The 16905-nt window shown below is 42.0% G+C and overlaps 1 protein-coding gene across 2 annotated transcripts in view; it reads left to right on the top strand.

Annotated features, from left to right (window-relative positions):
• The window catches only part of ARHGAP42 (Rho GTPase activating protein 42), a 296232-nt gene that overhangs the window by 233071 nt on the left and 46256 nt on the right, over positions 1-16905 (top strand). For both annotated transcript variants that reach the window (XM_074984495.1, XM_074984504.1), the window contains 6 exons: positions 2887-2926; positions 5973-6035; positions 8884-8958; positions 10111-10195; positions 11480-11538; positions 12386-12491. In XM_074984495.1, coding sequence (XP_074840596.1) covers positions 2887-2926; positions 5973-6035; positions 8884-8958; positions 10111-10195; positions 11480-11538; positions 12386-12491 — 428 coding nt within the window. The remainder of the gene's footprint in view (positions 1-2886; positions 2927-5972; positions 6036-8883; positions 8959-10110; positions 10196-11479; positions 11539-12385; positions 12492-16905) is intronic.

Here is a 16905-nt window from a genome sequence, read left to right on the forward strand (position 1 = left end):
GCCCACAATACTGCTCCAGGGCAGGACTGGGATGGGGGTCCCTGGCGGACGCATTCGCGGTCTTGTGGAAGGGCCCCCTGCTCTACGCATTTCCTCCCACAGTGCTCATCCACAAGGTCTTGCAGAAAGCCAGGAGAGAGAGAGCCCGCATGATCCTAGTAGTCCCAACTTGGGATCGACAGCAATGGTTCCCCTTACTCCTGCGCATGTTGGACCGCCCACCAATGCCCCTTCCGGTGGCGCCGGACCTGCTCACGCAAGCCCAGTGGTCTATAGTGCACCCACACCCCCGAAGCCTGCGACTGCAAGCATGGTTAATCCATGGCTCAGCTCCCTAGAGAGCACATGTACGGAGGGAGTGCAACAAGTCCTAGAAAGTAGCAGAAGGACTTCCACCAGGAAGACCTACAAGCAGAAATGGACTCGATTCACTGCATGGTGTTCTACCACGCAATTAGCTCCCCTTGCTGTGCCTATACCTGTAATATTAGAATACTTACTGGTCCTCAAGAGAGGCGGACTCTCCCTATCCTCGTTGAAGGTCCACCTTGCCGCTATATTGGCTTTCCAACACGAAGAGGAAGGGCCCACGGTGTTCGCCCATCCCATGGTTACCAGATTCCTGAAGGGGCTGGTAAACCTGTACCCCCCTCGGAAACCGCTTCCACCTTCGTGGAGCTTGGACCTGGTGCTTAACGCGCTAACGGGACCACCGTTTGAACCCTTAGCCACAGTTTCCCTCCGTCTCCTTATGATAAAGACAACCTTCCTTCTTGCAATCACGTCAGCTTGCAGGGTGAGCGAGCTCGTGGCAGTTATGGCAACGCCACCCTGCACAGTATTTTCGAAGGCGGCGGTAACCTTACGGCTGCATCCAGCCTTTGTTCCGAAAGTTTCTTCAAAGTTTCATATTAACGAACCTATAGTCTTACCCTCGTTTTATCCAAAACCTCATAACTCCAACAAAGAGGCGCGCCTACACCTCAGGGACGTGAGGAGGGCACTGGCTTTTTATATAGACAGGACTAAGTCCTTCCGAAAAACGGATAGACTCCTAGTCTCTCTCACTCCCAGATCAAAAGAAGAAGGTCTCTCTTCACACAGAATATCGAAACACATCGTATCCTGTATAAAAATGTGCTACGAACTTAGAAAGACTCCTTTACTGGCCCCGCCTAGGGCTCACTCCACCAGGGCGGTGGCGGCATCAACAGCCTTTTTCAAGGGCATTGCGCTAAAAGACATCTGCAGAGCGGCGACATGGTCATCCTATGACACCTTCGCCAAGCATTATGCCCTACACAGGGTATTCCAAGAGGATACCCGTCTCTTGACAGCGGTCCTTTCGGGGGCAAGCTGCACATAACCCGATTACCCACCTCCTTTCTTGGGTTACTGCTGGGTAGTCACCTATCGTGGAGCACCCACGGGGACACTCGAGGAAGAAAGAGAAGTTACTCACCGCTGTAACGATGGTTCTTCGAGATGTGTCCCCGTGGGTGCTCCACCACCCGCCCATCCTCCCCGCTTCGTATCTCTGTTTAGTGTTTTTCAGGAGCATCCGAGGCGGTTGGTCAAGGAACTGGCGGGGACCGGATCGCGCACGTGGCCGGGAGTGCGCAAGGGAGCGGCGCGCACCGGCGCATGCGCGGTCCGGCAGAAACTGCTGGAAAGATCCAATCTGCGGCGCCGGGGCGAGCCCGACACCTATCGTGGAGCACCCACGGGGACACATCTCGAAGAACCATCGTTACCACGGTGAGTAACTTCTCTATCATAGTGAAGCAGGAAAAATAGTCTATCTCAATTATTATCACATTTCGGGACACTTTTATGTTAATTGAGATATTGACAGTCCAGCCAACATCATAATTGGTTGGCATACAGGGTACATTGGCCCAGATACAACTTTTTAGTTTGTGCTGAAGAGCACAAGTTGTCGGAGGTGTAATGTCTTTGAGCAGCAATATCACCAACTGGAAAGGTGCTGCAGAGAAAATAAAGTGTGGTGATGCTGATGGATGGTTAGGGAAGGCTCACTTGAGATTTTGGTCCTGTCATTAACCCACACTTGAGGTTTCTGTTGAATACAATGACCCAAAAGGAAGCAAATGATTGTTCAGAATTATGAGCTAGATGGTAGCTGGTCTCACCAAACTGGTCCAACCAAGGAGTTAGGGCTGAGAAAGCGTAAACAGGGTTCACATATAACAATACAAAAATCTACAATTCTGGCTATTCACTAATATATTTCCAGTACCCAAATGTGTATCTTAACTATGCTCATTGAAGAGACTGCGGGCTGGAGGCAACATTAAGGCTATGTCTACACTAGCCCCCCGCTTTCAAAAGGGGATGCTAATGAGGCACTTTGGGATATGCTAATGAGGCATGGCAATGAATATACAGCACCTCATTAACATAATGGCAGCTGCAGCACTTCAAAAGTGCTGCTTTCGATCACACATGTCTCCCTTATTCCTGTTTGGTTATAGAACTAAGGGATTTCAAAGCGTGCAAGGTCCTTTCAAAAAGGACCCTCTGTAGACAAGTGGCATGCAATTGAAAGCAGCACTTTTAAAGTGCTGGGGCTGCCATTAAGCTAATGAGGCACTGCATATTCATTGCAGTGCCTCATTAGAGTATCCTGAAGTGTCTCATTAGCATCCCTGTTTCGAAGGGGTGGTAGTGTAGACATAGCCTTTAAGTTTTATCCTTTTTAAGCTCATTTGCAATGACTTCATAGCAAATAAGTGGCAGGAGCAAGGACTGCCCAGAGCAATATGCTAATACAGATTGTGTTCACGCCGGCTTGAGAGCTGAGCTGACACTAAGAAACCTAACACTGGGGCACAAACATTCTTACTGCAATATTTTCTTTTTCAGATTTACACTTTGCCAGCTATTATTAGCAAGAAGGAAGAAAGTAAGTTGTGTTTTATTTTGGTTTGTTTTTAATTTTGTAAAATGATTAAATATGCCAGGATTTCTACGATATATAATGTCCTTGTTTTCAGGCATATTGGGATTAAATATCCTATCATATTTTCATATATTTCCAAAAATTACTCTTTTCTGTCAAGGTACAAAACAAGTGCATTCTGTGTCAAGTATCATTACCTCAGGTGTGAAAAATTCTTCAGTTTCTATTGCCACGGAGTACAGTTATAGAAGACCCCTTGGGATGTTCTCTGGTGTGCCGATCATGCTATCTTTTTTGCTTTCTTGGGTTACCCATACCACACGTCCCTGCTGAGCCAGATCCTCTGGTCTTCCCCAGCCAAGACACACTCTGCATCTACACTAGCAAGTGATTTCAGAAAATCCAGCCATTTTTGAAAGAATACATGGAGCGTCCATGCACGAAATGCATTCTTTTGAAAGTAAATTGAAAGAACACCTCTGTTCTTCCAGAAACCCTCTTCCACTCCTGGCTCAGGAAGAGCACCTTCTTCTGAAATATTCTTTTCAAAAAAGGGTTTGTAGATGCCCTGGGGGCCCTTTTCTCGGAAGAACAGTCCTCATGGCACTGGATTTTTCTATCCCTGGCCCCTTCTTTCAAAAGAGCAAGAGCTGTGTAGATGCTCTCTATCGAAAGATCAGATCCATTTTTTTTTCAATCAGCTGTATTGTGTGTGGATGCACTCTCTTAAAAGAAGTTTTATCAGAAGAGATCTTCTGGAAAAACTTCTTTTGAAGGTTGCTGTAGTGTAGCTATAACCACAGAGTTGGAGTTACTGCCCCCTGCAGAGCAATGCAGAAGCTCTTCCCCCCCACTGTGGGTGGATGCCGTTCGAAAGCGTGGCAAACCAGGAAATCAACCCCCGGAAGGGGCCAAAACCCCGAATAAATTTCTCCTTTTGTGTGCAAAATATTTGCAAAGGGAGGACTCATTTGGTAAGTCCCCTTTATCAATGAAAGGGAGATACGCACAGTGGTAGCCCTTGCCAGATAACAACAATTTATGTGGAGTTTGATTAGAAACAAAAGAGCTTTTATTAAACAAAACAGTAGTATTTAAGTGGTTATTGCTAAGGACAAACAGATCAAAGTGAGTTACCACATCAAACTAAAGAGAAAGTGCATAGATAATTCTATTCCCTTGAAAATCTAGTTACTTGTGAGTCCTTAGCCTAAACAGCTGCCTTTATACGAAATGAAATGTTCAGGTTAGAAATGATCTTATCCTGACTTGAGTCTCCAGTAAAGTTCACTGTCTTTCTAAGAGTGTATCAGGCAATTTCCAAGGCAGACTGAAGCCCAAACATGCACTAATTAAAGTTGGTAGCAAATGCTATTTTCCTACGTTCTGGCAGTTTTAATTTTGTGAATGATCATCTCTTTTTAGCTTTCAGTCTCACATGAAAAGATGTTGTGTTCAGCTTAACCTGATATTTCAGTTTCCCTAAAAAACTCACGTGGTGTAAAATGTATATACGTATAAATGTATAACCCGCAACAGGTTCTTCCAGAGTCTGCCCACCAGTAATTTTATCATAATACCTTTTTGTTCAGTCTGCCTTTTTTGGGAATCCAGATCAAGAAAATTTTCACTGAAGCTTGGGATTTTCAGTGCAGTCTAAGGAAATTATGCACCTAAACCCCAGGGAAATAATAACAGAGAGGGAGCCGTGCTAGTCTGTATACTGTCAAAACAAAAAGCAGTCAAGTAGCACTTTAAAGAGTAGCAAAATAATTTAGTAGGTGAGCTTTCATGGGACACATCCACTTCTGCAGACCATAGCCATACTGCGCCTTAAATATTGAATCTGTTCTGGTATGGCCGGCCATGGTCTGAAGAAGTGGGTCTGTCCCACGAAAGCTCACCTAATAAATTATTTTGCTAGTCTTTAAAGTGCTACTTGACTGCTTTTCCCAGGGAAATAAATGGGAGATTAGTATATAACTCCCTTTGAAAATCCCAACCATACTATATGATTTTTAAGATATAAGAAAACAATCATAATATATATTATCCATGTCCTAGGGCCTGGTACTGGAAAGCCTTCCACGCATGCTCATTTTTATAGTAACAGAGAGGAAGCCGTGCTAGTCTATACACTATCAAAACAAAAAGCAGTCAAGTAGCACTTTAAAGACTAGCAAAATAGTTTATTAGGTGAGCTTTCGTGGGACAGACAGTATTTCGTGGTCTGAAGAAGTGGGTCTGTCCCACGAAAGCTCACCTAATAAACCATTTTGCTAGTCTTTAAAGTGCTGCTTAACTGCTTTTTGTTTTGCTCATTTTAATGTATGGTTTGTAGTCTCATTTAACTCAATTGATGGGACTACACAGTTTGTGAAGTTAAACACCTGTGTAGGTCTTCAAAGCTGAACAAGCAAGTATTGAGCTGAAGGAAAAGTTTCTTGTAGAAACTGGAAGCAACTGTGTTTAGTTCATTATCTTAGGCTATGGCTATACTAGAAGCATCTGTCAACAAATGTTTGCGACAGAAGAGATTTTCCGACAAATGGCTGTCAGCAGAGTGCAGCCATACACTAATGTGGATCAAAAAAGTGATCCACTCTGTTGACATAGAGCAGCCAGACTGCCCGTCCCCCTCTTGACATAACGGCAGACTGGAAGCTCAGCAAACAGGGCAACAGCAGACTGGAAGCTCAGCAAACAGTGAACTGGAAGCCCTCTCTGTTGACTGAAGTGCACCCGGAGAATCCACACAGCTTATTTGTTAACAGAATCTGTTGACAAAGATGTTCTTCCTCATCTGGTAGAGGCAGAAGGTTGTCGGTGAAAAGTGCCTACTTTTGTCAACATAATTAAGCAAAAAGTTTAATTACATTAATTTTGGATGAAGATGTAATTAAACAATAATACAAAGAATTGTTGCTACATGTAGGTGGTATGCTTTTATGGACAAAATTGTAGGTTTCACACCTGGTTCTGACATGAATATGTAGGTAGCTAAACACACCAGATTAAAGTAAATAATGTATTTTTCTTCAATTTATAGTGTTCTTAAATGAAGCAGGTTTTAACTTTGTGAGGAAATGTATTCATGCTGTAGAGACAAGAGGTATGTATTACATTACACTCTTTATTGCCTAGAATGCATGTTTTTCTCTGGCATAGGTTACTTTACAATGCTTAAAAAGTATAAATTATAGCAAATTCCGGTTTTCGAAAAAAAAACCCAACACTTTCTGGTTATCAGTCAATGTACTACTCAGTTGTACTTAATGCATAGTGGGACAAATTCTATCATACTCCCTTAAGTTTAATTGCCTTGTACCAGGAATACATTTCACCTCTCTATCCATTGTTTGGGTTTAATAACTGAAATTCAGTACAGGTTGAACCTCTCTTGTCCAGCATGCTTGGTACCTGATCAGTGCAGGGTGAGAGAATTTGCCAGACCACTAGAGATCAAAATTTTCTAGCACATTATTAACACTTTCACTTCTTACTGGGCTGTTAGAAGACATTTGGGGTAAATTACAGCTAAATAACAGCACACAACACTGAGAGCCACGGTTAGTAGCTGTAAACAAACTTTATTGGGACCACAGGTAACTTAGCTACACTCATAAAAAGTGGATGTCCAGCTAACTAAAATCATGCCAGATTACAGAGGTTGCCAGATGAGAGAGTTCCAGATTACAGCAGTTCATCCTGTAGTAGGAAATGTATGCTCTATGTGGGAAAAGCAACACATTAATAGTCCAGCTACATAATGTATAGTATTTTACTACTCAGAGGATACGTCTGCCCTAGGAACCAACTTCGAAGTTAACTTCAAAGTTAGACGCTACTTTGAAGTAGCCATCAGAGAGTCTGCACACATTTTCTCTTACTTTGAAGTTAAATTTGAAGTAGGGAGCCCATTGTCAAAGTCCTCATTCCATTTCCAGGAATGGAGTAGTACCCTACTTCGAAGTTTAACTTTGAAGTAGGGTGTGTATAGTTGCTCAATTAAGTTATTTTTGTAGTGTAGACACAGCCAGAATGAATCAGTTCTCAGTTGGTCCGACATAATTTTCTGAAACTGATATGGTCATCTGCTTCCTACTGAAAGCAGAATTTGGACTATCATGTTGAAACGGGCAACAAAAATATAAGCATTATTAAATAATAAAATTTAATATGACGAATAATCCACATTTAATAACATCAAAATTAAATCTATGTATTAAGAATGATTTTCTAAATAAATTGGCTGAATTTTGGATGCATTCTCCTGTTTAGGCTTTTGAAATTGTAACAAATTGTTTTCCTTTTCTCACACGTCCTCAGAAAAGAACTTTGCCAATCTATATAGTAAAAGGTGCTAAGAGTTTTAAAAAAAAAGTGATTAAATCAAGATTTGTGTCCACCTAGGCCATGTCTGCACTAGCCAGAAACTTCGAAATGGCTATTTGCATGGCCATTTCGAAATTTACTAATGAAGCGCTGAAATACATATTCAGCGCCTCATTAGCATGCGGGCGGCTGCGCCACTTCGAAATTGACGCAGCTTGCCGCCGTGCAGCTTGTCCAGACGGGGCTCCTTTTCGAAAGGCCCCCTCCTACTTCGAAGTCCCCTTATTGCCATCTGCTTATAGGAATAAGGGGACTTCGAAGTAGCCGGGGTCCTTTCAAAAAGGAGCCCCGTCTGGACGAGCCGCGCGGCAGTGAGCCGTGTCAATTTCGACGTGCCACGGCCATGCGCTTGCTAATGAGGTGCTGAATATGTATTTCAGTGCTCCATTAGTAAACTTGAAAATGGCCATTTGCATGGTCATTTCGAAGTTTTTGGCTAGTGTAGACATAGCCCTATATTTCATAAAATTCCCATCATTTAGACTGGAATATTATAAAGGCCTGAATGAGAACATAATCCAAGAAGCATTTTCCTGCACAATATAAAATATTTTTTGCATTTTGGTCATGCCTGTCTCAACTATTTGAGGACAGCTGGCACCTGTATCTGTCACTTTATCTTGTTTTGTGGCCCTATGAATTAAAACAAACTTGTGCATCATCAACAAAATAGCTGTAGTGCTGAAGCTAAATAAGAAAAACAGATGTTTAAATGGAATTCTTTCCATCACCGGTAAATTCTGTACAAAAGTAATTGTAATTGTTAGCAACATTTGCATATGCAGGACCTTATTCTTTTCTCATTTGCGCTGGTGTAAATTCAGAATAACTCCACTGAAGCAGTAACAGAGAGGAGGCCGTGCTAGTCTATACACTGTCAAAACAAAAAGCAGTCAAGTAGCACTTTAAAGACTAGCAAAATAGTTTATTGGGTGAGCTTTCGTGGGACAGACCCACTTCTTCAGACCATAGCCAGACCAGAACAGTTCTGTTCTGAGTCTGTTCTGGTCTGGCTGTGGTCTGAAGAAGTGGGTCTGTCCCACGAAAGCTCACCTAATAAACTATTTTGCTAGTCTTTAAAGTGCTACTTGACTGCTTTTTCCATTGAAGTAGCTTGTGTTACACAAGTTTAAATTCCTTGCTAAGTAAAAACAGGGCTCAGAAGTGAGGATATGCCTCTGGAGTTTTTGTGGAAGTTATTTTTCACCTCTCAGACATCATTCCAGTATCTGCTATCATGGTGCCTTTACATGAGTCAGACAAACATAACTCCGGACCCCTTTGTGGGGTTTCAGTTAATTAACATGTGGCTAAGATTTGTTTAGAATATGGTGCAATTTCAATTTACTATATCCAGTAATTTCTCATCATGGGGTGAAACTGTCCAAAGTGGTATTCAGAAATTTATCCGCATAATTTGCTGCAAATTAATGGATGGTTAAACTCTCGTAAACCACTATGAAAAGTTGCCCCCCAAACGTCTCCCTAATGCGTCCATTTTATATGAACATGGTGAATTGTTGGTAGCAGTACTCAGTTTGTCGTTCTATATTTTCTCTATCTAGGTATCACAATCTTGGGGCTGTACAGAATAGGAGGTGTAAACTCCAAAGTGCAAAAGCTGATGAATACCATCTTTTGTAAGTTTTGGAAGATTTTGCATGAAAAGCTCTAATATCTACCAAGGACATTATGGACATGATTTTCTTCACAGTCTCTGCTCAAAAATGTGTGTACAATAGTAAGTTTAGTTCACACTTGCAATTCTAGGTCGCAAATTGAGTGAGTAAGCAGGCAAATAGCTGGCTATGTATATAACTGGCCATTTGCATACAATGTTACTCAGTTATTCAGAAAGTCAGTGAAATTACATACACAGACTGTGGTTAGATATGCATCTTTCACAATTAATTAATTTGATTTTATTCAGAAATAAAGAAGACATTTGTCCAAAGCTCTCAACACCCCGACACAAATTAGAAGGGGAGAAAAAGGTTTACCTTCCAATGATCAAAAAGGCTAAACCCTCTATGAAACACAGGACTCAGAGCATCCCCATTTAATAGAACACTAATTCCACAGCAGCATGCATAAATGGATGTATATTGCATCAACTCCTAGTGGTCAGCTAGGCCAAGCATCTTCTGGAATGATGGCTCCATTCCTGAGAACACTTTGCTGGCAGACCTGAGAACCCTATTTAGGGGAATCGACCTGGACTGTGTTTACTGGCTAAGGCAGCCTGACACTAGGAGAGAGGTAGTCTCTCCCATTGAAGCACCTTAGGACCTTTGGGTCTTTATCAGTCAGAAAAAACCCAGTATCTTAAATTAAGTTGAGAAACAAGTGGTTATTTAGTGCAAATCACAGATCTAAAGGTAACCCAGAAAGGCAGTTGAGAAAAATTAAATCCATTGGATTTGTTTCTGTTTTGCAGCTGGGGTTATTTAAATTCATCTATAAATTCCTTTCTTTGTGTAATTTCAATGTTTACTTTATTTGTAACATTTTTCTTCTGGAACCTCAGGGATTTCACTTATCTTGCTAATTTTGATATAACCTCCCTCTTGCTGTTCATCAAAACCAAAGGAACTGGCAACCCCTGTATCACTTTGGATTTAGTTTGCTCTTTGAAGTTGGGCACATAGCTGAGATGTCCATATACTAGATGCTAGTTCATTTTTCTGATACTAGACAAAAAATTATAGGTTTTCAATATATGCTCAAGTTGTTAGCTAATCTGGGTAATAAAAGTCAAAGTGTAACACATTCCTAATTCAATTTTGTACCAGCCCCTAAATCTCCTCCTGATATGGATATTGATATGGACCTTTGGGACAATAAAACAATAACAAGTGGACTAAAAAACTACCTCAGGTGAGTGTGATGTTCCACATGTATCTCATTTCTTGTCTTGTTTATCCTTATTTATTGATATTGTATTTCATCTCCTTCATCCCCTTAGAATACTAAATATGTGTAGCGATATTGACTGACCTAATAATATCCCAGTTAATTGTTTTTGTTAATGAATCTGCATTTCATTATGCTACCTCTTTGCCTTGCAATTCAATCATTCGTGCTCTATAAAACCCTACATGTGGAGGGCGATACGTTAATTGCGTTTGTTGATGTGTAAATCTTTTATCTCAACTTTGTAGTATGAGAAATGAAATCTTTCTCATTTGTTAAATCCTTTCTTTATTTGCACAGCGTTGTGTCACTAATTTTTTGTTAGACCAGGGTAAAATAATGGCTCCCTGCATAAATGTTAATTTTTATTTCATATCCTCTGATTCAGGTCACTTTACAGGAACTGTGATTAAATATATCCCCAAACAATTAGCAAATTCGTGCTCAACCTTCAGCAACTTAGAAACCCTTAAAAATACAAGGGTCATAATTTTGTAGAGTGACTGATTTGGGGCTTATCAATTTTGGGGGACCAATTTGTGACAATTTAAAGGGACCAGGCTTGCAGAGGCAAGATGTTCAGCCTCACCATCCAAAGTTCTTAAACTCAATCAGATTGATCACCCAAAAATGGAGGCATCTAAATCTGCAATCACTTTTGAACATCTTGGTTAGGGTGAGGTTGATGGTTATTAATACTACTGTTTTAAAACAAGAAATAGCAGTAATAATGTTATTTTATGACTGCCAACAATTCTTATATGGCCTTTTAAATGAAGAATTTTCCCAGTTCACTAAACGTCATGATTTCATTGCCAAACTGGGGTCTTCATGATCTATTTGGATTTCACCTGCTGAGGTTTAAAGCCTATTTGTCCCCTTATTTTTCCACCTTAGGCAAAACTGCTGATAACTCAGTGGAGTTATTCCTGATTTTATAACTTTGTAAATGAGAAGGCAGTCGGGTCTTTGTTCTGTACTAACATCTCTCTTAAAGTTACTCGCAGAATGGTGCTGGATATAGCTAGAGAAGATTTATGTCAGACCTTGCATGTAACTAAATGGTGCTTTGGTTGTAGTCTGTAGACAGTGAATTCATTTCATTTCATTGGACGTAATTATCTGGCACTCAGATGCCAAGTGTTTGGCATCATATAAAATCATATTGAAATAGCGGCAACATCAGTACAATATGGGAAAGGATTTTAAAAAGTAATGCTTTTTTTTTTTTTTTAATTTCATGCCCAGGTGTCTTACAGAGCCACTGATGACCTTCAAGTTGCACAAGGATTTCATTGTTGCCGTTAGTAAGTAAACTACTAAAGAAATTAGTAAGTCTTCAGGAGAGTAATAGCCTTAGTGATTGTTTCTGGAGAAATTTCCCTACAATGTATCTTCCCTTGTTCCATCTACTTTTGTTAGAAATGATCGAAGTAATGATTTAAGTGACTGTATTTCAGTATAGAACATTATATATACCTAGATAATATTATGTATTTGTTATGCATTAGCTCTGACAAGCCCACTCACAAACCCTGGCTGAGCTCACGGTGGTGGGTTCTTTGCTAACATAATAAAAAGACAGTACCTGCCCCAAAGGAACTCAAAAATCAATGTATGTTCATAATATTCTCTCTCGCCTTCACACACACAATCTCTTTTAAAAGAATGTGAAGGTTCCAAAGTCAACCACTCAAAAGTTACTAAATGCTAGAACTGAGGTTCTGTGTTTGTCCAACCCTAATTTTTCAGGGTTTTTTTTCCCGATACTTACAAATACATAAAATGTTAACTATCCTCATTTCTCCTCAAACCACCGTAAGAGTAATTATAAAGGGGCAATTAGATGATTTAAAGATTATTGGATCAAATCCTGTCTCTGTTAAAATCAATGGCCAAACCTCTGCTGGCTTCAGTAACTCTAGGGTTTCACCCACTGTTTTAAGTGCGTTCATTTAAAGTGCAATTCCCAGAAGGTTCACGCAATAAATATACCTGAATTGTTCTCAGATTTTTGAAAGGCTGTTTTGAGAGTAGATTGATAGTTTGCCTTATTGTATTGTGTCATGTGTGCTGCTACATTCTTATCAACATGATCCTTACACACATCTTTGGGTAGACTTTAAAAACATTCTCCATATTTTTATTTAACAGAATCTGATGACCAAAACTACAGAGTTGAGGCAGTACATGCACTTGTTCATAAATTACCCGATAAGAACAGAGAGATGCTGGACATCCTAATCAAGCATTTGGTCAAGTAATTCCACCATTATTTTTGCCTATGTGCTGTTTGAGAGTGTGGGCTTGGATGTGGGCTTATTTTCCCCCTTTTGTTTGTTAATTTTGGCTATTCCAGGTTGTTTTGTTCCTTTGTTGTTTGGTTTGGTTTTACCTGAAAAGGTAAGTACTTGAAAATTACATCAGACTTGTAAAATGCAGGATAAAATTTTGTGCATAAAGAACTGGCAACTAGGAAGAGAATCATAACTCAGAGCCTGGGAGTTTCCCAGAAAGTGATTGTATTTATTAAATGGGACTAATTTGTAAAACTGTTCTCAGTCTGGCTCCCAGGGCCTGAATTAATACCAATGTAACTGAAGTGATGATCAAAGCCATTCTTATGATTCCATCCATTGATTTAGCTGAGTTTATATGGAGTAAAGTTCCCAAAATGTTCATGTAGTATGTATACGTAATACGTAATAGTGGATAGTTCTCTGAAGACATCCACGCAGTGTGCAGCGGCAGTTAGTAAGGCAAATAGGATGTTAGGAATTATTAAAAAAGGGATCGATAATAAGACAAAAGATATCATACTTCCCCTATATAAAACTATGGTACGCCCACATCTTGAGTACTGCGTGCAGATGTGGTCTCCTCACCTCAAAAAAGATATATTGGCATTAGAAAAGGTTCAGAAAAGGGCGACTAAGATGATTAGGGGCTTGGAAAGGGTCCCATATGGGGAGAGGCTAGAGAGACTGGGACTTTTCAGTTTGGAAAAGAGGCGATTGAGGGGCGATATGATAGAGGTATATAAAATCATGAATGGTGTGGAGACAGTGAATATAGAAAAATTATTTACCTTTTCCCATAATACAAGAACTAGGGGACACCAAATGAAATTGATGGGTAGTAGGTTCAAAACTAATAAAAGGAAATTTTTCTTCACACAGCGCACAGTCAATCTGTGGAACTCCTTGCCCAAGGAGGCTGTGAAGGCCAGGACTCTATTAGGGTTTAAAAAAGAGCTTGATAAATTTTTGCAGGTTAGGTCCATAAATGGCTATTAGCCAGGGATAAAGTATGGTGCCCTAGCCTTCATAACAAGGGCAGGAGATGGATGGCAGGAGATAAATCACTTGATCATTGTCTTCTGTTCTCCTTCTCTGGGGCACCTGGCATTGGCCACCGTCGGCAGATGGGATGCTGGGCTGGATGGACCTTTGGTCTGACCCAGTATGGCCATTCTTATGTTCTTATGTTAGGCCTTTATGTATGTATTTCCCTTTCTCCTAGTCTTTTCAGTCTCTCTTCACGTGGTACATGTTTCCAGGCCCTTGATCATTCTTGTTGCTCTTCTCTGAACACCTTCCAGGTCTGCACTGCCCTTTTTGGGCAAGGTGATGAGTGCTCCACATAGTATTGCAGTTGAGGCAATGCCATTAATTTATATAAAAGCATTCAGTTATTTTTTCACCCAGTTCCTTGTGTGTCTGAATATCTCCTGTGGCTTCTTCACCTTAGTTGCAGACCGAACAGAGGTTTCCTTTGAACCAACCACGGTGATACCCAGCTCCCTTTCCTGAGTTGATACAGATCCAGTACTCTCCCAGATCCCCTCTCAGATCCAGTACTCTCCATCTGGCAACATCCATTCCAGGCCAAGAGAGTACCAGGCTGGTGAAGTGTCCCGTGGCAGCATGGGAGGTGGGAGCAGAGCCTTCTGCCCCCCACCCTGTGGCAGTGCAGGGGGCCAATGCAGCACGGGGTCTGGTGCAGGAGCTGCTATATACCCCGCGACAGAGCAAGGCTGGGAACTGGAGATTCCCCCTGCCCTGCGGTAGCACAAGGCTGGGAACTAAAGCCCCTGCCTGCCCCACTGCACCATGGGGTGGGAGCAAGAGCCCCCACTCCTGCCCTTTGGGGCCAAGGGCACAGAGCTGGAGTCCTCTGGCTGTCCTGCAACACCCAGTGGGCAGGAGCTGGAGCCCCCTGGCAGCATCAGGAAGCCCAGGCTAGAGTTGGAGTACGAGGTGCGGGAGGCTGGGGCCACAGCAGCGCTAGGAGAGCAGGGATGTGTTGGGGCAGAAGCCCTGGACCTTCCTCCATCCAGCAAATTCTCTTATTCAGGACCTGTCAGGTCCTGACCATGCCAGACAAGGGAGGTGCAACCTGTAGTTAATTTAGAACCTGATAAGATAAGTGAGTTTTTTTTGTTTGATATTTTTTTCCCCCTCCAATGTGCACTACTTCAATTGCCATCTTCTTGTCCATTCCCCTAGCATGTTTAGGTCTCTTTGAAGTTCCTGAGCATCCTCTCTGGCCCTGACTGATGTGAATAACTCTCTTGTGTACAATTTTTTGTTACCTCACAGCTCATCCACCCTTTCCAGATCATTAACAAATATGCTAAACACCACAAGACCAAGCCCATGGCCTTGGGGCACTCACTGTTAGCCTTTTACTCTGTTGAAAATTTACCATTGAATCCTATTTTTGGCTTTCTGTGTCCTAACCAATATTTGATCCAGTGCAAATCTTTGTGGAGCAGCAGTGTTACAGCTGATGCCCAATCAAACAGGGAAGGTCCAGAATTTCCCCAAGTCACTGTCTAAGTGACCCTGCTCAGGTCGGTCTCAAAGAGGGGAGAGATGGGATGAAGCTGGGAGTATGAGGATTTTAGTTCCCTGGTTAGATTGCATGTGTTTCCTACTGCCCTGTATTATCACGAGGTGGGTGCCTCAGTTTCTCCAGGCACAGCATCAGTGCATCGTTGGTGATGCAGGTTCGGTGAGGTGACTTCTTAAATGTACATAATCGGCCCTGTTCCATTTGTAACCAAAGCAACCAGATGATACCCTTCTTCTCTAGGAAACAGGACATAGGAGGGAGCAGGGGCCTGGCTGGTTTGAATTGGAAGTGAGCAGTTGACTTGGGAGTCTTGGCTGAATCCCCAAGATTGACTGTATGACTACTTCTGCACTGACAAGTTTGGTCTATGCTGTGTCCCTGTCGACTAATATATGTTCTGTTTTTCCTGCTGAATGAGAGTCAAATCTCACAGCTCCGTGACATCTGGTGGCATTGGGAGTCTTGTGGGCAAGACTGTGACAAAAGCCTCTTTTGAAGTCTTTATACGTTACATCAACCCATGCTCTTTTATCCACCACTTTGACATGCCCAGAGAATTTTAAAAGATTTGTGTGACAATATTTTCCTTTGCAAAAAACATACTACGGGTTGAACCTCTTTCATCCAGCACCCTCAGGACCTGACTGGTGCTGGACAAGAGAATTTTCGAGACAACTGGAGGTAAATATTTTGAACCACTCTACTTCCACTTCCACCGTGTGTTGGGCTCTTAGAAGACATTTAGGGATAAATTAAAGCTAAATAACCATGTAGAACACTGAGAGCCAGGACTAGTGGCTGTAAACAAACTTTATGGGACCATGGGAACCTTGGCTGCACTCGCGAGTGGTCATCCAATCCAACGTGCCAGATTATTGAGTTTGCCAGATGAGAGAGTTCTGGACTAGAGAGGTTTAACCTGTAATTGGATGCTATCACAGGGCTTGGCAACCTGTGGCTCCAGAGCTGCATGTGACTCTTTGGCTGCCCTTTTGCAGGGAGCTGTTTTTTTAAAAGACCTAAATTTCCTTTATTTGCTTCTTTATGCTCTAAAACAGCAGCCACTCACCCGTCAGTCACAGTCAGCTGGTCTCTTCTGGAATCGCTGCTACTGATTCGTGATCTCCAGGCCTCAAAAAAGTCCAGTGGCAAAGCAGGGCTCAGCTGCTGCCATATCTCTGCACACCCCTATATTGGGAAGGGGGCTCTGTGCACTGCCCCTGCCCTCAGTACCATCCTCACAGCTCTCATTGGCCAGTTCACAGTCAGTAGGAATTGTGGGGGCAGTGCTTGCCTGTACAGGCAGCACATGGAGACCAACTGCTCCCCTCCTCGCCTGGGACACCCAGAGACAGGGCAGCAGCTGGCCGCTCTCAGGAGTAGCATGTGGCCATGGTGTTGAACTACGGCATGCCCAGGAAAAATGTCTGTTTTTAATGAGAAATTATCAGATTTTCTTAGCAATTCAGCAACTTTCTATATCAGGTCCCTTCAGAACTCTTGGGAATATAACATCTGAACCAAATGACTTTACTATTTTTTGAGTTATCAGTTTGTTTCACCACATCATCTTCTAACTGTTCAGTCATTCATAGCATCATTCATAGCTGGCAAGGGATGTGAAGAGTAACAAGAAGGGTTTCTACAGGCATGTTAACAATAAACAGGTTATCAGAGAAGGTGTGGGGCTGTTACTGGATGAGGGAGGTAACCTAGTGACAGATGATGCAGGAAAAGCTGAAGTACTCAATGCTTTTTTTGCGTCAGTCTTCACAGACAAAGTCAACTTCCCCATGACAGTCCTAGACGATGCAGTA

Source organism: Carettochelys insculpta, chromosome 1 (assembly GCF_033958435.1).
Source record: "Carettochelys insculpta isolate YL-2023 chromosome 1, ASM3395843v1, whole genome shotgun sequence".
Lineage (NCBI taxonomy): Eukaryota > Metazoa > Chordata > Testudines > Carettochelyidae > Carettochelys > Carettochelys insculpta.